Source organism: Musca domestica, unplaced genomic scaffold, assembly GCF_030504385.1.
Source record: "Musca domestica strain aabys unplaced genomic scaffold, Musca_domestica.polishedcontigs.V.1.1 6, whole genome shotgun sequence".
Lineage (NCBI taxonomy): Eukaryota > Metazoa > Arthropoda > Insecta > Diptera > Muscidae > Musca > Musca domestica.
The window spans coordinates 15,510,027-15,533,512 of NW_026712363.1; the positions used below are offsets into that span (position 1 = coordinate 15,510,027).

Genomic DNA, 23,486 nt, shown 5'->3' on the forward strand with positions numbered 1-23,486 from the left:
CCAAAAACTAAAGCTAAAATTCTGAAGTATTAGAACCACTTTGCATGTACGATATAATTGATATGAGGAAATTCTTAACAAAATATACTGAATTCTTAAAAAAATATAATAAAAAAATTTACCAACTGGTACCAAAAAATCAGCAATTGCTACACGTATAGCTGAGTCTAACGTTTGGTTATGGTAATGGTACAGGAAGCTTTTTAGTTCAATGTGGTGGAAATAGTATCATTAACACCTGACTTGAAATACTTAAACTTTTATTAAAAATATTCAAATGTTACCTAGAAAGTAGCCTTTAAAAGAGTTTTTCTAATTTTTGGTGCCAGCGAAAGTATAAATGGTACTAAAGTAGCACTTTCCTTAGTTAACGAAAGCGGTTTCATATAGGAGCCCTTGAATATCAAACCGTGCAAAAATTTAAAAAAAGGTTTTTAAAAAAGGAACCATTGACTGAAAATCAAAAATATTTCGCTTAAAAAGATAATGTTAATGTTCTCTTGGTACATAAATCGGCTCCACATTTTTTGGTATCAAAAAGGTTCAAATGGTAAAAAAATAAAAAAAATGGTACATAACTTGAAAAAAAGTATCTCAAATGAGAACATTTTCCAAAATTCGAAAATGTTCAGTACTTTAATGAGTAGTACCTCAGTAAGTAGAGGTACATATTGCAGTTTGAGAAAAGGTACAAAAATTCGTCTCTCTTATTACCTGTCATTTCCAATATAAGTTGAAGAGTTAATCTAAATCTACCCAAATGGCCCCATGCGGTTACCGCATCTCATTCTGCAATCCCCTCATCTTAAAAAATCTATTATTATTTTAGATTTATTTATTAACTATATAGGAAATAGTAATATTCTTATTATTATTATTAACAACACATAGTTACATTTACACTTAAAAAAAAACAACTCATATTCACATTATACACCCATAATACACTTGAAAAAACAAATCCAATAAATAATGTTTGAAAATTTACACAAATAAATAAATAAAACATAAAAGAAGGCAAGGGATATTTGCAATTACATTTTTATGTATAAGATTTACATAGCATATATACATACATATATATATAGAACAATAAGAAATAAAAAATACTATATATTGAAGATACAAAATTAAACTACATTAAAAAAGGCATACAAGCGATAATATAATTGAATTATAAAAGAGGCCATAATATTTTATAAACCGACAACAAAATTATAAATTAACAAATTATATTTAAGTATGATTATAAATAAATTTAGAAAATATTAACAAAAATATTTAGTAAGTAAATAATGATAGTATGAGTTCATTGTTTTTTACATTTAATTTAATTTGAATTTTATTTATTTTATTTTTTTTTTTTTTTAATTTAAAATTGTAGTGAATTTTTGAGCAATTTTAGTTTGGAAAAATAGCACTGACCATATACCAATAATTTTATATTTTTTTGTTTTAAACAATAGAATACAACACATGAAGGATTTAATTAAAAAACTCCGAAAAGGCCAGAATAATTTTGAAGCATTTTAAATTTAAATTTAACCTAAAATGCCCTGTAAAAATAGAAAAAAATAATAAAAACTTTTCTTATAAAATTCTCGCCTAGGGGCGTATGAGTGTTGTCAGTAATTATACGGCCCTTTTATAAAATTTTTTGCTTTTTTCATATCCTCTGTCCAAAAGAACACTTAATCTCTAATTTTTTGGATGGGTTACAAGTGAACATTATTGAGCCGGATTAGCCGAATTTTAGTACAAAGAGTTCTTGAGTTAAAGGGGAACACTCTAAGGGAGGGAAAAATGGGGAACACTCTAAGGATTCTAAACATAAAATGACCATGCGTTTTGACATATTTCTCGCCGTAAAAAAATCACCCGCAGATGTCATTAATGATGGGTCTGTGACCACATCAGCAAGAATGCCACTCAGTCCTGCCTGATACGAAGGTACTTCAACGAAAGCATATCATTATGCTGACGTAAGGGTAGGACTATCGCCTCCTTTGTGCGTAATTTCTGCCAGGCGTGTAATACAGGCCCGCACAATACGCTACACCTATTTAATTGCACCGCCAAACCTACCCAACTCACTCCAGAAGATCTCTGGTTACAGTCAATTAATGTAGCCGGATTTTCAATCTGGAGCTCGAACCAGATTAGCAGAATCCCAACATCTGCCTGTATAAATGCTACAACAACAACGACATTAATGATGGGTCCGGATGCCACAAACATACAAGAAAGGAAGAGGATATACAGTTCAGGAGATATAACACCACCTTGCGCCTTTGCTACTGGCGACAAAATGGTTATCGGTCTGTATGACTCATTTTTACTGGCACCTTTGCCTGGCTTCAGCAGCGATACCAAATTTTCCATTTCCAGGCATTGGGAACTATTAAGAAGATACACAATTCCAGTTGCTTCAGCCTCACCATAGATATTCCGTCAGATGATGGTACCTCCTCAATTGGGGGCATCGGGAACTATTAGGGCGGCCAACGACAGGTTGATGGGTTTAAGGAGATACTTAATTTCAGTTGCTTTAACATCACCATGAATGCTAAGTCAGGTGGTGGTACCTCCTCGGCTGGGAGATATAGTACACGGCGTACGATCCTTCACTTAGCCCAGTCACTTTTGTGGATATTTCACTTCTACGCCCTTAAAATAGACATACATCCTTTTTCCCAAGGATCGAGAGCGACTTGCCCACAATTTACTCGATTCGGTACTGATGTTGCAATCCTTCAGATGTTCTAGCCACTTTTTCGGCTTATTTACTAACTAACTACAGAGTAAGTTTCTGACTCTGGGATATTTGGGGTTAGAACGGCAAAGCTCATTCTTCTGCCTCTGCTGGAAAATTTGGTCAAATTTCAGGGTGAGCGGCTGCAGCTTTGATGTTGTCCCGAAAACACCTATCAGCCATCTGAACATCAGATGGGTTGAGCAGTTCTCTGGAGCGGCGATTGGCATATTTTTAGCATTCCCATGGTTAAGGAAAGTGCGACTTTCTATGAAATCAGGTATTCTGTTGTTTTGAAATATATTTGTCAAAAAAGAAAAGATTTCAAAACTTTTTGTTGTCCAGAAAACACCTATCTGCTGAAAACATCTTTCTGCTGTCTAAACATCAGTTGGGTAGGGCAGTTCTCTGAAGCGGCGATTGGCATATTTTTTAATTTTTGTCAATTAGATTTCCCATGGTTAAGGAAAATGTGGCATTCTATGAAATCGGTTTTCGATAATTTTCGAAAAAGAAAAGATTTCAAAACTTTATAATAAATTTTAATTTAATAAATTAACCCATGAGTAAGGACTTGGTGCTATTTTCCCGCGTAAATTTTAAATTTCAAAAAATTTTTTTTTTAAATTTTTTATTTTTAATTTAATAAAACAAAATCCCGAAATGTAATAAAATCGTCTCATGAATCCACAGAGAAGACAAATCCTTCACCAGTGCAGCTCCTCATTAATGTTGTCATTTTCATTTCCCAAACGAAAAACAAAATCGAACCAAAAAAAGAAAAGAATTTTGTTGGTATTCATTCCAAAAAACAACAACAAAATCGCAAACAAATTTCTAGTATTTAAAGAATAATAACAACAACAAAACACATCCATATTATAATTTTTAATAAAAAAAATATCATTAACCTTTATCCAGTAAATTCAAGAAAAAAAGGCCACACCTGCCCAAAACTCGAAGAAAAGAAGTCCTTAGGGAAAATAGCAGCTATAGCAGTAATAGAATAAAACAAAAGAAAAGGCAACTAAAAGAAAAACTTTAATAGAACATATTACAAACAAAATCATATAAATAGCAGAAGCATAGAACCGTCAACAGGAAGCAGGATTTAACAAATGAAAGCAAAGAAAATCATAGAGTTTTTTAATTCACAAAAAAAGGAAAAAAAAAACAAAAAATTAAACAAATGTATGACAAACAAGTTAAATTATCGAAAATTATTATTATAATTACAATTATTAACATTATCATTATTATTATCATTAATTATTAATTAAAATAAAACCCAAAAACAACAAATAGTTGAAAAGCATATGAATGCATGTTTGTACAGGCACACCGTCTGCATTCAAAACGCAAACAAAAAATGGATGAAAGCAAACACCGAATAATAAAACAAGTATTAATTAAACAAACCAAAAAAATAAAATACAAATTATTAAAATGAATATTAAAAAAATAAAACAATAAAAACCAACATTACAACAACAAACATATTTGGTCAAACTATTTTCTACTTGTACATAAAATTATTATAAAAAAAATAAAAAATATTATTAAAAAACAAAACCAAACCTCTCCCTCATTTCCCCCAAAATCAAAAGAGAAATAATCCCAGTAACATAGACAAACAAAACAGAAATAGTAGTAAAGTTTAAAAACAAAAAAAAATCGAAAAAAAAACACAAAAAATAAAGAAAAAGCCCCCTAAAAGTATGCATTAAATTATGATTATTGATTATTATCATTATTATGATTATTATTATTATGGAAATTATTATTATAAAAAATAAAAAAAAATATATTAAAAAACAAACAACTAAAATCACATAAAAAAATATTAAATAAATACAACAAATAGTAATTTAAATTTAAAAAAAAAAAAACAAAAAAAAAACAAAATTAAGAAAACCAAACAACTGACATCTACAAAACGATATTATTATTACTTATTAACATCGTCAGCATTATTAACACACTTGCATACATACATACATACCAGATACATTAATAAATTAACAATAATTTCGAATTAATTAAACAAAACTACTCATTAAATAATTCATTCAATTAAAATATTAATCAAACCAATGAAATATGTTTAGTAACAAAAAAAAACATGAATTAAAAGCCCCAGAAAAATAGATAAAGGTCCTAATTATCCTGAATTTATTAGTTTCGTATACATTTTGTTTATAACAAAAGATTATTGAAACAAAAAATATTGTAATGGTTTCGAAATCAACGTTGAACGCCAATTGAGCACAGTAAATAGTTTTGCATAATCATATGGAAATTGTTTGAACATTTAAAAAAATAAATAAATAATTAATTGAAGTTGGCGCATAGGAAAACAATTTTTAGTCCACTATCTCATATTGAATGTTGAGAATATATTCTGAGTTTCAAGGTTTCAAATGTTTTGGAACACGAAATTCTAAAATTTTCTTCTGAAAGAAAAAATTATTAATCTGTAATTTTTACGTTTAGTACTTCTCGTAAAAATGTTAGTCCCAAAAAGTACGCTTTTAAACTGGATTTCTTTTAGATGATCATTTATTATTATTATTTTTTTTAACTAATAAATCTATCAGTTTTCGGACTGGTTCTGTCCCAAAAAATATATTACGTATTACTCTCTGTGACCGAAATTAGCTCATGTTATTTTTAACATTTAAGAATTGAGGGACTTCGATATTCTCACTCAAACCTCTGAAACGATATAGACGACATCTGCCGATCCGAATATTTTCGAAGATAAACGGTGAGAGCATTTCTTCGTCCATATTTTCATTAGTCTATGGACAGTTGTAACTCTACCTACATTCGATTAATCTATTTTCGTATAGAAAAAAACAGCTGAATAGAATTTTTATTGACGTTTAATAGATTTTCATGAGAGCCTAAGAGTATGCAATGAATATATTCTTCTTAGTTTTTATTTAGATATCATTTCGAATTTTATTTCCCAACAAGTCGATGTCAACTTCGATCATATCACAACCGAAATAAAAATAAAGTCGATAATCAATTTTAAGGGGATTTTCGATAATCAAATTTGAGCAAATAACAGATCGTAAATTCAAGCTGCCAAATTATGTCGACTTTAAAATTTTCACGAACTGGAACTCTGTTCTTTTAAATGTAAATATAACAATATCTCCCAATATTCGGTATTTCGACGATTTTAGACACATTATTCTCCAAAATTACTTCATCTTTCGGATTTAGAATTCGTAATGGGTACTACAGCCTATGGCAGAAAGTTGTCTACGGAGGTCCAGGTCTTCATATAGGCCCCACATACCAGTACTTCCCTATGTTCGGTATTTTGACGATTTTGGGTTCAATATTCACCGATATTGTTTATACATCTCTATATTCAGTATTTTGATGATTTTGGCTACAATATTCAACGGATTTTTTTGTTCGAGTTTAGTATTTGAATATTGTAATGGCTTAAGAAAAAAGTTGGTTCACGTCTTCGTATAGACCCCAATATAGCGGCTATATTCGTTATTTTTAAGATTTTATGAGAAATTTATTTTTGTTGAAAATTTCAAAAATTCCTTCCAAGTGGCGAAGGGCATTCAAAGTTCGGCCCGGCTGAACTTACTGCTTTCTTACTTGTTTGTTTTCGATTGGGTTTTTGGGAAATATTTTGAGAATCGAATCGATCCATCGAATTATAAAACCTTTTTTTCGCTCGTTCCCACGCCTTCAAGGTTCAGAATCGGCAAAAAAACCCAAAAGGTTACGAAAAAGCCCAATATTTGAAACCGTTCAAAAATCTATGTTTTTAAAGATAAAATTATATACCTTTAGAACTGTTATATATAGATATTTACATTAATGAGCCTAAACAACCGACAACAACATAATCGATTACTTTCTACTTGTATACTTTCTAGTTACACAGAGTAATGTGTAAACTTTTAATTATAAGTGTAAATATTTGTGCATACTTTTCGGAGCTGAAAAGTATGTAACATCAGAAGAGACAGCCCACTGGGCACACAAGAAAAGCGACCGTTTCACGAGAAAAAAATGTATCTTTTGGGCACCAAAATTACGAAAAGTACATAATGCAAAAGAGTGAAGCTAGAATTCCATCATTAAAAAACTTCCAATTTTATAAGTTTTTCCTTTCAAAAATTAAAATTTAAAACAATATATAATGGATCAGTGAGAAATTCCATTTCAAAATTTCTTCTTAAGGACCATAAGACCATAAAGAACAAAAACTTATTTCTGTACTCTTAGAGCAAGAATCGCGAAAATTCCCATAAATGTTACTGTTGAAGTTAAGCACGAGAAAAAGGGTAAAATGGAAAAAAACGTACAAAAAGGTACCAATATTACTAAATATTGAAATTTTAGAACTAAAAGGTCCAAACAGTTCAAAATGAAAAGAAGTTGAGTTAATGTTGATGTGAGGTATGAGATATAGAATAGGATTTAAAAAAGTCGTATTACTAAATATTTTAATTTTATAACTAAAATTCTTAGAAAAAAATATATTTCATATTGACTAAAAAAGGTACGAATCATACTAAATCCAAAGGAAAAGGGTTAGAACTCTAAAATATTAAATAAATTTCTAATAGTTCTGTAATAAATAGTCTTTAAGTAGCAGTCCTTGTGTAGTTCGCTCATGGCATGAAGAGGAGCTCAAATTACAATAATTTCCGACGTTATTAAAATTGAATTGAACTTGAGTTTACCCAAAGAAGATTCAAATGCCCAGAATTTAGAGGTACCTCATACAGGAAAATTTAAAACAAAATTTTAAGACAAAAATTTCTTAAATTTTAAAATATACCAAGCGTTCAGAGTATTAATCGTACCAAAATAATTTTCTAATAACATCTTAATAAATAGTCCCTGAGTAGTTTGCGTATGTTTTTGCCATCCATTAACCAAATGTGAATTCAAGTTACAGAAATACCTGAAATTTTAAAAATTGAAATGAAATTTTATTTTGAAGGGACTTAATGGATGAAAGAATGCAACAAATATTCAAAAAAAAATAATAATAAAAATAAAAATAAATAAATAAATACAAAATATGCAATGCAGTATTTTCATGTTCAAGATATTGATACAAGATGTACATGTACCCAGATATTTAAATTTTGTCCTATATGGAGGTGTCCCCATAGAGAAATTTTCGAAACTTGAAAAAAATCGTATACCCAAATATGTAAAAATGAGTTAAAATACTTTCGGTCAAATTTATTTTAATGTGTAGCGACTTCTCTAAATCCTATCTAGTTTTAAAACATATTTAGAACATATTCTACATTCAATATGGGCAGAAAATAGAAAATTTCAATCTGTGGCTAATATATTGTTTTCTGCCAAAATATTCGAGCATACAGTGGCTCACAGCAATTTCCATTTAAATTTTTAATTTTGTTTACTTTGTAAAAATAACACTTGAATATTCACAAGTAACATACTTTATAAATTTATATTTAAAATAAAAATGTTTAATTTAATCCCACATAAATATCCTGCCCCTCCTCATACCTCTGCATAAAAATTATTCATTAGTTTTATAGTAAAAACAAAAATAAAGAAAATTCATTAAAAAACACACACACACACAATTAAAAAACAAACTTAACTTATTAATTACATATATATTATTATACAACAACATAACAAAAATAATAATTTAACATATTATTATTACGATTATTACAAGTGAAAAAAATTATTCATAAAAATTAACAACAAAAAACAACTACAAACAAAAAATTAAAAAAAAAACATGAAAAAATAATTATGAAAATAATATTAATTTAAACCAGAAAAAATGCAGATTATATATTATATACTTTATAGAAATTTAAAAAAACAAAAAAGAAAAATAAATAAAAAATAATAATTAATTATGATAATATTAATGAACCAGAATATGATGATGAAGATGAACAACAAATAAACAAAAAATCCGAAAAACAAATGATGATGAATAAAGTTATAAATAATAAACTTTTAAAAATATTACAAAAAATTTTCAATTGTGTTTTATTGTTTATTTTTGGAATAGGCGGAATTGTAAGATTTCAATAAATTGCGAGGTATATTGAATATGTATGGCGACATTCCGAGAATTTTCTCAGTATAAAACTGAATTCAGAATAATAAATGCCTAAAAAGAGAATAACATTTGTAATTTTTTGGCTAAATGATCAACATTCGTTATTATTTTATATAGCATGATCAGCTTCGGAAGGTATTGCTGAGATCATTTCTATAAGAATGCATCTTCGAATCCACAGTTCTCATTTGTTTTTAAAGATTTGCTTCAAGTTTTGATCTTTAATATTGGTTTTGAATAAAATGTGTTCTTATTTTAACATTTATAGTTCAGAGGTAGCTGACACAACATGTTTTGATTAGGACTAAGCATTGTTTCGAAAAAATTCTAAACAAAAATGCAATTACATTTAGATGATGCCTAGATTCAAAATACTACACATTAGGAGGTGGTGGTAATTTGGAAATTTAAACATGATTTCATATATCATTCGTTGTTTTCATTCAGATCTTCTACTTTGTAGAAATATGAAGCGCAACGATAAAACAAAATAGGTTAAACAGCTCGTAAAATAGAACGAAAAAGTTATTTCAAAGTTATAAATAATTATGTGTGTCGATGCATTAGAATATGAAGAAATTTCAAGTCGCACAGTTATTCATTATTTCAATTTTCCTGACCAAAACCCTAATTTTTTGTCATCCACGATCCAAGAAAAGTAAAACAGCAGCTAAGTTAGGCCGGACCGAACTTTTAAAACCCTCCGCCATTTTGAAATCCGTTGTATAGGGGATAAACGAAGACATTGTCCTGCATAGGCTGTAGTACCGATTCCGAACTTAGAATACGAATTTTAACAAGTAAAAGAGCTGTAAGTTCGGCCGGATCGATCTTTGAATACCCTCCACCATTTGGAACATATTTGGCAATTTTCAAAAAATTAATCCGTTAAAAATTCTATTAATATCTATGACGACTTGCACCTGCATAGGCAACTTTTATCATAAGCCATTACAATACTCAAATTCGAAACTTGAAAAGAAAATTCGGTGAATTGTAGCAAAAATCATAAAAATACCGAATATAGGGAGGTACTATTATATGGGGGCTATACGAAGACGTTTACCTGCACAGACAATTTTTTGTCATAGGCAGCAATATCCATTACGAACTTCAAATACCAAATTTTGAAAGAATTCCGGTGAAAACGTCGCTAAAATCACCAAAATACCAAATATCTGGAGGTACCGTTATATGGGGGCAATACGAAGACGTGGACCTGCACTGACAATTTTCTGTCTTAGGCTGTAGTATCCATTACGAATTTCAAATACCAAATTTGAAACTATTCCGGTGAATAATGTCGCTAAAATCATCAAAATACCGAATGTCGGGAGGTACCGTTATATGGGGGCTATACGAAGACTAGGTCCACGTCCATTTTCAATACCAAAAGTCCTGCATACAAAATACACATTTAAGTAAAATTTTATCAACCTACTACATTTCCTTCGGAAGTTAGAGTGATTTCCCAGACGGACAGACGGACGGGAATTTTATGCTGATCAAGAATATATATACTTTGTGGGGTCTAAAATGTGTATTTCAAGGTATTACAAATTGAATGACAAATTTAATATACCATACAGGGTTGCCCATATTCGACGGACCCATCTGGCAACGCCATAACTTTTGACAGAGATGTCACATCGCTTAATGACATACCGCGTTTGAAGCGTCGGTCCAAGCAGATTTTTAACATGATCCAATACACGCCACGCGAAATAGTTGAAATTTACATTCAACAGAAGAAGTCAATTGTGAAAACTCAACGTGCTTTTAAAACATTAAAAAATGTGAGAAGTGCGCCTTCTAAGAACACCATTGAGCGTTTATACGAACAATTTTCGACTGGTAAGGCTCTTTCTAATCCGAAGAGGCCATATAAAAGTCGACCAATGCGATCGGCCGAGAATATCGCTGCCGTACGAGCCAGTGATGAGAGGTCCCCAAGAACATCCCAAAAACGCCGTTCTCAGCAGTTGGGCATGGCTCGGTCCACTTTACAACGGATTATTCGCATTGATTTGCATTTGTTCCCGTAAAAAATTCAATTGACGCAAAGAATGTTGCCTGCGGACAAGCCTCGTCGATTGGAATGGGCCGTCGAATATGGGCAACCCTGTACTATGGTGGAGGGTATAAGAAAAACGTTTTCTCGAAAATTTTCAAAAAAAGCCGGCGAAAAATACCTCTATACTTCTCTCGTTAATATCACCAAAATATCAAAAAAGGGAGGTGCCGTTATATGGAGGCTGTGCGAAGACGTGATCCTGCATAGACAATTTTCCATCATAGCTTGTGGTACTCATTACGAGCCTCAAATACAAAAATAGAAACAATTCAGGTGAATAATGACGCTAAAATATTGAATATCGGGAGGTATCGTTATTATAAAACAGGTACAAATCCAACATTTTTAAGCGCCATCTATTTAGAACATTGGCTAGCTATGTTTGTCATCACAATGGGTTTATGTTTGTATTATATTACTGAGACTACACTGGCTTAAACACTATAAACTACATTTCGATAAAGTGGTTATCGATAACAACAAATTTAAATTCTGAAGGCTTTACTACATTTTGGTGTGTAAACACGCCCTTCCTTATTTACATTTTGGTGCATGTCTTGGGACAGAAATGTAGTTTGATTTTTCTACACAAGAGAAACGACATCAAAAACATAAATAAAATAAAATTGGATAAGTTAAATTTTATTTCAATAAGAATAAATATTTTATCGAATTCTTGCTTTTGCCAAAAAACATATTAAAATTCTAATTTTGTTAGAATCAAGAAGGGAAAATAATGCAGTTACATTTTTTTTAAATTAATTCATTTAACAACATCTCATTGTCAAAATATTTTTTATAAAGTCATTGTACATACACAAGTCATAGATGGGAACCTGTCTTCTATGCAGTGAAATTTGACAAGGTAAATTATAAGAAATGCAGAAATGGGAATGCTTATTTGAAATGACTTTACCTTCTTAATTTTAATATTTAATTCTAATAAACAATCCTTGAGAATTCTTGAAAAATAAAGACGGATGGATGGAAATTGCAGACCTTCGAGATTGTATGTTTTACTACGTTCTGAATAGTAGTTACATTTGAGAGAACCCGTGGTACAACTACACAGGTTACAGCAAGTGTAATACACTTGCAGTGACACATCCCCATTTGTTGGTAGAAAATAATACAAACGTCACCTGGAAAATCAAATGTGAATATATATATACAAACCAAAATCATTGCTTATAAAACGCACTTTCAATCATTGTACAATCAAAAAGGTATGGTAAAGTTATTAGCTGCTAACAATTTCCTTCTGAGTGTGTCCGACTTCTGCCAATTTCGTATTTGCTTTTATTGTTTTGGAAAATAAAAACAAACATTATTCAAAAGAAATTGTTCTCTCCCAGAACTCGTAGAATGTAAAATTTTTACTTCGATTACCGAATTTTCCCTTGTGATATGAAAAAAATTGCAAAACTAATAGAATCTTGCCGGCAAATAGAGCAAATGATGAGATATTAACAGATTTGCCATGGAATAGAAATATCGAACAATTTGGATCATTTTTGAAAGAAAATTCAGCCATTTCATTCAACTTCCACTCTTTTCAATCCATTTTAAAAATGAGGATATTTTTTTTAAATCAATGAGAACACTTTGTTGCTTCTAATGTTGAATAATTCTGACTGGAAGCGGACATAGCCTCAGGGCTGTATTTCACCCTTTACCTTCGACTTTATGATACCCTACACCACTTTCCTAATTTAGTAGAGCTCCGCATAACAATTAAACGTTTTTATGGGAGAATTCAATCATACACGCTATGATTATAATTATAAGTTAAAGTTCAAAGGACTAAATATGCCGAAGCATTTGTATCTTTTAAAGTCAGACTTATATTGCCCATTTGGTGCACAATTAATTTGAAATCGGATAAAGATATATATGGGAGCTATATCCAAATCGGAACCGATCTCGATAAAATTTGGCAAAGATATTTCTGAGCTGTATTTCATATATTTCCCTAAATATCGTTGTTAGAGGGTGCATTTTACGGCTGTGGGTAACAAATATAACAAATCGGATGAACAGTATATATGGGAGCTATAGCTATATCTGAATCGATCATCACCAAATTTGATATACTAGCTTCTAGACTCAATTCGGTCGTATGTGCCAAATTTTATCCCATTTGGTGCACAATAAAAGGTAAATCGGATGAAGTTATATGTGGGAGTTTAGCAAATGTATTTCTGAGTTGTATTTGATATATTTCCCCAAATATTGTTTTTACAGAGTGCATATTACGGCTACGTAGGACAAAAATAACAAATCGGATGAACAATATATATGGGAGCTATAGCTATATTTGAATCGATTTCGATCAAATTTGGCATACTTATTTTCAGGCCTAATTTGGTTGTATGTGCAAAATTCCATACTATTCGGGCTGATATTACACGTTTGGTGCACAATAAAAAGCAAATCGGACTAAGATATATATGGGAGCTATATCTAAATTTTGACCGATTATCTCCAATTTCAATAGGGTTCGTCCTTGGGACAAACAAAAGATTTGTGCAAAATTTCATCTAGATAGGAATAGGGCAATAAATGCGAACTGTACTTTGTTTACAAAAATACATGGACAGACGGATGGACGCACATGCATAAATCGACTCAGAACGTGATTCTATGCAGATCATCAAAAGGAAGTATGAGTCTACCTCGTTTCCTTTTGCCTGTTACAAACAAATGCACAAAGACATAATACCCTGACCAACTTGTGGTAGGGTATAAAAATGGTCGTTTCTCGTTGTATGTGTTTTTCATCTTTGTTGACACTTCATATTTGTTTCTTGCAAAATAGATGCTTATGTCACTACCTGTAATAATGTTACACTGGAGTGAACTATGAAAATAATATCCCTTGTTTATATTTTTGTGTAAACAAAATTGTATAGACTGTAATAATGAACTAAAACCAAATTGGTGATTCCGATATTGATAATTATCGCACAGCATCGTCTGAAAAGAAAAGAAGAATAAACGTTAAGATTTATTAATCAATTTCATCAAAAAGGAATCAAAACAAGTAAAAAAGCTGGAAAGTTCGACCGTACCGATCTGTTTGTACCCTCCACCATTTGGAAAGTATCTCTTGTAAAAATATGTCTGTTAATGTTGAAATACCAGTATTTGAAGGTTATGTCAAACAATTCTATAAAAATGTGGCTTTAACTATCGAAATACCGAATATAGAAGTGATGGGGCTCTCGGAATTGTAGTGCTACGGAGTAGATCAAATTACGAAATCAAAACTCCGAATTTTAAATATTTCGTATGAAAATATTGGTAAAATTTGTAAAATATCAAGTATCCAGAGAACCTATTTATATGTGGCTGTACTAAAATGTAGACCTACATGAACATTTTTCTACTACAGTGGCTGATATTCTTTGGGAAAAACAAATACTAAATTTAAACAAGTAAGCAAAGGCTACAGTCGAGCGGGGCCGACCGTTGAATACCCTACAACACTATAATAAACGATACAGTTTACATAGGCGAGATACTCGAAAGAATTCCACAAGATATTGTGACAAATAATAAAGGAAACCATCAGGTTTCGTTCTCTAATTTTCGAATAATAGCAACTTAAACTAATTTAAATGGTCTTCCTAGATCTGGAACCAATATTTCCCAAAGACCTATAATCTCTCGAAGTGGTAAAAGATTAACATTTATTATTGGTTTTTGACTGAAACGCATCTATATGAGATACAGACATTTGACTATATTCTTCAACGAAATCAGCGTTAACGAAATAGTCAGGAGTGCGTCTTTCCTGTATTTGTGAATTCTCCAAAAAGTCACTGGAATGGACATTTTCGTATTTTGTCTACAAAAGTTGGCAAACTATTTCCCACATTGAATAATTTTGGATGGCCATCCAAAACTGGCTTTTGCAATGTCCGGTAACCCCCATTCAAATGTGCACGAGGATCGGTTGATAATTACGAACTGCTGACAATTTTGCAGTTTTTTGGTCCATTTCAACCCCTAAATATACGGCGATCATCTCCAAAAAGAGTAGGCTTCTATTCTGACCCTCATCTTATCACCATGCAAAATTTCGTAAGTATCGGGCCATAAATGCGATCTGTATATGATTCCTGATATCTTAACTACTTAGTTTTTTAGCTGTAGAAATATTACCAAATGTTTAATTCAAAATGAAAATATGCCAAAAATATGACAAAATTGAAAAAAAATGAGAAAATTTTAAAAAATCAATATTTTCATCATCATGGAGATATTTTTATGCGATTTTTTTAGACGTTTTTTCTTTCCTGCCAAGAGGCCATTCTGAATTAATGAGAACTGTCGAAATCAGTTCAGCCGTTCTCGACATATAAGAGATCTTTCAAGCATATCTTCTTTGATAGACATATATATCGCACATATTTCGCTATATATCCGATTTGTTGGATGTTAACATCAATTTAAAGGTCAGAAGTAACCTTGTCATGGCTTTGTGATTTCGCCGGTATTTAAAATATTCGCGGGTTAATGAAAAATTTTGAATTTTTTCAACACAAAAGATATGGTCTATTTTACCCGCTAAATATTATCCGATGACCACCCAAATTGGTAGGCTTCTTCCCCGCCCTAAACTCTAGCTACATGCGAAATTCCGCGTCGATTGGTCTATAATTGCGACCTGTATAGCTACTGCAAAATCCGACATTTTTTCAGTATTTGGTCCATTTGAACCCCTAAATTTTATGCGATCATCTCCAAAAGAAATAGGGTTCTATTCTGACCTAAGCCCCACCTCCGTTCTAAATTTCGTGAAGATCGGGCCATAATTGCGACCTGTAGAGTGATTACAAATTAACATGGACAGACGGACAGACGGACGGACGGACATACATAGCTAGATCGACTCAGCTCGGCGAGCTAGGAAGATCCATATATACTTTCCTATATGGGAAACCAATATTTCGAGGTGTTACATAAATTCTGGCCCAATCAAACTTATAATACCCCCAACACATAGTGTTGTAGGGTATAAACACTTACGGTTTCAAATATGGCTTTATGGGCGCTGTGAACCGTGAATATTCATGTGCCAATACAACCGACTTGAATATAAAAACTTTCTCTTGTTTGTATTTAGTTTGTAGAGCTTTATATTCCATTCTAAACCAACTGACTTACCTCCTACTCCCTCGTATATATAGCTCCTGACCTATACGTGGTTGTTTTGAGAATCCAAATCCAGGACGATTTAGGATCTACAAAAATGGAACCATTCGTCATGAATCTATGTATATATGTTCATAAACACACACATGCAAACAAACCAATACACATAAAAAAACAAAGTGTATAGTAACTATAAATACGTGTGATTGAGAGAGAACGATTAATGATGTCACAAAGACGCTGTGAATCGTTAATTAACTGTAAATGGAGAGCGCAATCGTGTGATGATATCCATTTTTATACCCTCCACCATAGTATGGAGGGTATATTAAGCGTCATTCCGTTTGTTACACCTCGAAATACGCCCACAAAGTATATATATTCTTGATCAGCATAAAATTCTATGCCGATTTAGCGATGTCCGTCCGTCTGTCCGTCTGTGTAAATCACTCTAGCTTCCGAACGAATTGAAGTAGATTGATAAAATTTTGCTCAAATGTATGCTATATCTACATGACTTTTGGTATTGAAAATGGGCCATGTAGGTCCACGTTTTGGAATAGCCCCCATATAACGGTACCTCCCGATATTCGGTATTTTGATTATTTTAGCGACATTATTCACTGGAATAGTTTCAAATTTGGTATTTGAAATTTGTAATGGATACTACAGCCTAAGACAAAAAATTGTCTGTGCAGGTCCACGTCTTCGTATAGCCCCCATATAACGATACCTCCCGATATTCGGTATTTTGATGATTTTAGTGAATTTATTCACCGGAATTGTTTCAAATTTGGTAATTGAAGTTCCTAATGGATACTACCGATCTCGATAAAATTTAGCAAATGTATTTCTGAGCTGTATTTGATATATTTCCCCAAATATTGTTTTTACAGAGTGCATATTAAGGCTGCGGAGGACAAAAATAACAAATCGGATGAACAATATATATGCGAGCTATAGCTATATCTGAACCGATTTCGATTAAATTTGGAATACTTATTTTCAGGTCACGTTTGGTGCACAATAAAAGGCAAATCGGACGAAGATATATGTAAGAGCTATATCTAAATTTTGACCGATTATCTCCAATTTCAATAGAGTTCGTCCTTGGGCCAAACAAATTATTTGTGCAAAATTTCATCTGGATAGGGCAATAAATGCGAACTGTACTTTGTTTACAAAAATACATGGACAGACGGACGGACATTCATAAATCGACTCAGAATGTGATTCTATGCAGATCATCAAAATTAACTATGGGTATATCTCGTTTCCTTTTGCCTGTTATAAACAAATGCACAAAGACATAATACCCTGACCACCTTGTGGTGTAGGGTATAAAAATTGCAACATTTTAAGATTCTTCCTTCATTCTTTGTACAAAATTTATAATTATTTTTCGTATCATGGCGAAACCAATGTTCTAAAAGGCAAGATATTAGGAAAGCATTGTTCTCAAATTACAATTAAAATGTTGCGAATTACAAAGAAACTCAATCTAGTACTTTTTGAACAATTATTGTACGCTTTTGCAAAGCCACCACCAGATCTCAACAACAGATACCAACAGGGACTATAACATCAAATTTCGGGATTCTAGCTCTATCTCTTCACAATACCAAATTTAGTGCTATTTAGTACTTTTCTCACAATTTAAGTTGATATATGCAAAACCAACTCCATATCTAAGTGTACGCGGAAGAAATGTATGCACCGTTTTACTATTGTTACTACACTGTTTTTATTCATTTAAAATAATTCTTAAGTTCTACTTATGATAATTTTTCTTAACCTAGTCTAGCATAAAGTGTAAGAGAGAGAGAGAGAGAGAGAGAGAGAGAGAGAGATACAAATCTACACATGCCTGTGCACCATGCCGCCATAAATTCTAGGGGAAGTCATAAAACATGCGTAGCTATCTCACTTGTGGCAAGCAAACATGCTGCACTTCCTTATCAGTATGAGTTAAGATTACATCCCATAATCTAACTCAAACATACCACATGCAGCAATTGAATTATTTATTTCCAACTCAAAGGTCTGTTCACCACATTTTCTTATCTTATATAATATGGACTGTATTAAAAAGATCCCTGTTTAACAAATCCCTTCATCTACGCTAGTTAGCCCCGCTATTCTCTTTTATTATAAAAACATGTTCATTTATCCGTGAACACTAAGTTTCAAATACAAGCAGAGACCTCAATATCAAATTTGTGGATTCCAGCCTTATCCCTTCACTCAATACCAAATTTCGAACCATTTAGTACTTCTCATAGAAATATAGAACGCAATTCTAAAACACCATCAAATCTCAAACACAAATACCATTAGTAATCTAAATATTCAAATCAAATTTTGGAATTTTATCTCTAATCAATCACCTTTAATCAATGTCAAATTTAGTACTTTTCGTGCAGTTATAATACAAATTACTGAAACCAACTTCAAATGCATAGGCTACACTAGAAAAGCGACCCTAATACCAAATTTCTGATATCAAGTACTACCTGTTCACCCAATACATTTTTAGTATACATTTCCAAAACTGCCTTCACATATCAAACCTACTTTCCAACCCTCCAACATACATGGTATGGAGGGTGTATAAAGTTCGTCATTCAGTTTATAACTCATCGAAATAATAATTTTAGACCTGATCAGCGTAAATTCTAAGACGATTTATCCCTTCCCCGTCTGTTGAAATGACGGTAAAGTTAAAACGAACTATCAAGTTCGAAGATGGCCTATATCGGTTCCCGATATCGTATAGCCCCCATAAAACGCCACTATATAACGATACCTCCGGATATTTGTTCTTTTAATGATTCTAGGGATATTATTTTTCGGAATGGTTTCTCATATAACGGTTTTCATATAAAAGATATTTTTCGACGAAATTTTCTTAACATTTTCCAAGTTCCTTCCTAATGGTGGAGGGTATTAAAAGTTCGGCCCGAACTTAGCTGCTTTTTACTTTTTTTTTATACCCTCCACCATACTCTTCGAAATACTCATGTCAGACCTAACAAAGACATAGAAGGATAAAATTTCGCACATCTGTTTATTTTTCCAGTAGGCATGTTAAGTTCGTAAATGGGCCATGTAGGTCCATGTTTTCATATAGGCCCCATATAACGGTACCTCCACATTATTCACCGGAATTGTTTCAACTTCGGTATTTGAAGTTCGAAATGGATACTACAGCCTACAGCCACGTCTTCGTATAGCCCCCACATAACGGAACCCTCCGATATTCGGTATTTTGATGATTTTAGCGAATTTATTCACCAGAATTGTTTCAAATTTGGTATTTGAAATTCGTAATGGATACTACAGTCTAAGACAGAAAATTGTGTGGTCCACGTCTTCGTATAGCCCCCATATAACGGTACCTCCCGATATTCGGTATTTGGATGATTTTAGCGACATTATTCACCGGAATTGTTTCAAATTTGGTATTTGAAGTTCATAATGGATACTACAGCCTAAGACAGAAAATTGTTTGTGCAGGTCCACGCCTTCGTATAGCCCCCATATAACGGTACCTCCCGATATTCTGTATTTTAATGATTTTAGGGACATTTTTCACCAGAATTGTTTAAAAATTGATATTTGAAGTTCGAAATGGATACTACAGCTTAGACAGAAAATTGTCAGTGCAGGTCCACGTCTCATATCATATAGACCCCATAAAACGCTCCTATATATTATTTCCGATATTCGTTATTTTGATGATTCTTTAACGGTTTTCATATAAAAGATATTTTTCGACGAAATTTTCTTAACATTTTCCAAGTTCCTTCCTAATGGTGGAGGGTATTAAAAGTTCGACCCGAATTTAGCTGCTTTTTACTTGTTTCTTTTTTTTTTTTTTGACTACTTACATTCATCCTTCTCCAATTTACGGCAATTCTCCACAGTGTGACCATGGAATTTACAATACGAACAGAGTTTCTTCTTTTCCTTCGGATCCTCACGCATATTGTACTCCACAATGCGGCATTTTTCCAATAATTCATCGAAAGTTTCGAAATCATCACGGGCAATAAGCTTACGATACTTTAAATGCATTAGGCCATACAACAAATCCAATTCAGTCTCTTCGTTATGCCGACCCCGTGGAAGTTGGGCCAAAATGGCACGCTTTTTATCTAAAAATCTATCACAACTGGTCACATCATCTTGTTTCTCTTCAAAAAATTCCAAATAAATTTGATAGGCTGGTCGGGGTGGTGCAAAGTGATTACGCAGTGATTCCAATGCATCCTGCCAAGAGGCGATGTGATAACGGACTCCCTGCCACCAGGTGCTGGCACAATCGTAAAACAACAACGGTAAACCCTTTAGAGCTTCTTCATCCCCTATCGCCTGGATGTCTTTGTAGGTTTGGGTGGAGAGAATAAATTCTTCAACTATTTCCCGATCCCTTTCTCCGCCATAACGATAGGGGCAATCACACATAGAGCTTCCGGCGACTTTGGGCCGGCTGGCAAGTTCGGCAACAGCACCGGCAATTTCAGTGGCTGACGACGCGCGAAGCGATTTTATCAGGTGCTCTAACTGTTCCGTTGTCATTTGCACCATTTGAGACATTTTTTTCCGGTATTATCTATTAAATTTTAAATTAAATATTGACATTAAATTTGTTCAATAAATCACAAGATAGCAATAAAAATTACCCTGCTTATTTATTTGAAAACTTTTAATTTATTTTGTTGCCAATCGCCCATGGCCAATGGTTCGTTACAAACTATTTGAGCCAGACAATTTGTTCACCTCATATATATTTCTCGCTCTTCCAACTATACAAAAAAAAAAAAAAAATACGGGCATTAAGTTCTCTTCTATTGCATTTGCAAATGATAATATATACATACGTACATACATAGGTAAAGAGAATCAGAACTCTGGCCTACGTACGTTTGTATTTCACAATTCCGAATAACGAATGACTAATGCAACTATGTCTAACAGCTGTGGAAATAAAAATAAATAAAAATCAGGATCTAATGTCAGACAAGGATATGGAGAATGGACAAAGTCACACGGGCGGATAGTCCAAAGGAATAACATACAACTTTTCTGCAATCCTCTCAATGCGCTGTAGAAGGAGTGAACATCTTGAGCCCGCTGGGGTTTTCGGACAATAAGGGAACTAAAAGGTACAAAAAAATTTAATCCATTAGATTCATCAAACCAATAAAGCTACCATACCATAAGTGCTCTAAAAGTACTAAAGAGCACCAAAATTGATACCATTTGTTATTAGGTGACCGGATGGAACTAAAATCTTGATATTTAGAATTATGTTGGGAAAGTAGAGTCTGTCTAAGGAGGTAATTTTGGAATTGTGAAGTTGTTATTGAGGTCACTGTTGGAGAGTAGACGTTTTTGGTAGAATCAATATAAAAAGGTGGTTTTGGAATTGTGTACTTAGTGTAAGAATTGTACTAAATATGGTACAATTTGGGTTGCGATGAACAGATGGAACAGGAAATTGAAAACATGTCATTGAGGGTACGGAATCTTGAAATTTTGGGTGAGGGTCACTCTTGCTCCGAAGGGGTCAGATAAACCTAGGTTTTTGGAAATTCGTACTAGAACGGTACGAATAGTATTAAAAGGTACTAAATAAGGGTACTATGTCTTAGAGGAAGCAGTAGAGTTAAAACTCCTCAATTGGGAATGAGGATCACTGATGGAGTGTATGACGGATATATCAAAGGGTTTTTGGAAATTGGCACTATAAGTGTGGGAAAGTACTTAAATGTACTACATTTGGAACCATTTGGGATAGAGGAATTTTTTGAAATTTGTTCTTATGTGCGCGAAAAGTACTAAATAAAACTAAAATTGGCACAATGAAATAAGAAGTTTAGAAATTAGATTACTATTGCATTCTTGGACTTAGGAATTTGGGTTAACCGGTAGCGTTGAAATCCTGAAATTTGAAAATTAGATTTCTATTGGACTGTATGATGTAGGTAGCAATGAAAAATTGTACTTAATTGTACTTAATGGTACTTAATTTGTTACAATTTGGATTTGGCTGAACCAATAGAGCTGGTATCCTGAAAATTGGAGATAAGATTGCTGTCGGAGTGTAGGATTGGGAAATGTATTAAGTTTGGAAATTTGTACTTATGTGTACTAAAATGTACTAAATTTAGTAAAACTAAACTTTATATGGTACCATTTGGAAGGTTGGAAAGTAAGTTTGATATATGAAGGTGGTTTTGGTGAGGACACTGTACAAAATGGTACTTAATTTGGAAAAGTTTGGTTTAGGGTGAATTTCGAAATTTTGTTTTTGAGGTGGTTTTAGAAATGTGTACAACAAGTGCACGAAAAGCATTACGTTTGGTACAATTTGGCTTAGGTTGAACAGAAAGTACTTGAAATCTCCAATTTGGCATTAGGGTCGCTCGCTGTTCCTGTCTAGCATATGGAAATGATTGCGGAAATGTGTATTTTAATTTAAAGTATTGAATGGTACAACATTTAGTATTGGACGACAGAAATCAAATTCAGAAATTTGATGCGGTCCCTTGGAAATTCGTCCTAAATTGGTACGAAAAATACTAAATGGCAATAAATGGGTAGGTCTGAAATTCTGAAAATTGATATAGATGTTACTCTTGGTGTCTGCGGTCGAGATATGGAGGTTCTTTTGGAACTGTGTACCATAATATACGAAGAGTACTAAATGGTAATAAATTTAATATTGGATTAAGGCATAGGGCTGAAATTTTATACTGATGTCACTGTTCCGTAAAGAGATAGGGCTGGATTTTTCAAATTTGATCATGGGATCTCTGTTAGAACCTCTACTCGTAGGGAGCTTTTTTTGAACAAGTGTATTATAATGTACGAAAAGTACTACATTTGGTATTAGGCGAAATGATAGGGCTGGAATCCTAAGATTTAATGTTGAGCTCTCTGTTGGTATCTGGATTTGAGATATATGGTTTTGGAAATGTATGCCATAATTGTATGAAAAGTACTAAATAGTACTACATTTGACATAGGGTGAAGGGATAGAGCTAAAATCGTGAAATAACTGTTGGTGTCTGGGATTGATATATGGCAAATGAGTGCTAAAATTGTACGGAAAATACTAAATGTAACTAAATTTGGCACTGAGTGAATGTATAGAGCTAGAAAATCTGAAAATTTAATTCGATGTATATTAAAACATTTTGTAGAATATAAAAATTGTTGCGTTTTGAGTACTAAAAAGGCTTAACGAATGTTGGGACGAATGCAAAGTGTTGCTAGTTTCATAATAAAGAAGAAGGTAAGCCTTTAATAACACTGCAATAAAATAAAAATTTTTAATAATTACAACAATTATGAAAACAGAGCAAAAAAAGAAGACACAG

The 23,486-nt window shown here is 32.5% G+C and overlaps 2 protein-coding genes across 2 annotated transcripts in view; one reads left to right on the plus strand and one right to left on the minus strand.

Annotated features, from left to right (window-relative positions):
- Positions 1-23,486, plus strand: part of LOC101900197 (pyroglutamyl-peptidase 1) — a 353,702-nt gene that overhangs the window by 107,206 nt on the left and 223,010 nt on the right. The window lies entirely within an intron of this gene.
- LOC101901579 (activity-regulated cytoskeleton associated protein 1) lies at positions 13,794-20,849 on the minus strand. Its single transcript, XM_005181472.4, has 3 exons — positions 20,784-20,849; positions 19,989-20,713; positions 13,794-13,914 (listed from the first exon to the last, which is right to left on the minus strand). The coding sequence occupies exons 2-3, from the start codon at positions 20,695-20,697 to the stop codon at positions 13,898-13,900; spliced, it is 726 nt and encodes a 241-aa protein (XP_005181529.1). The 5' UTR covers positions 20,698-20,713; positions 20,784-20,849; the 3' UTR covers positions 13,794-13,897.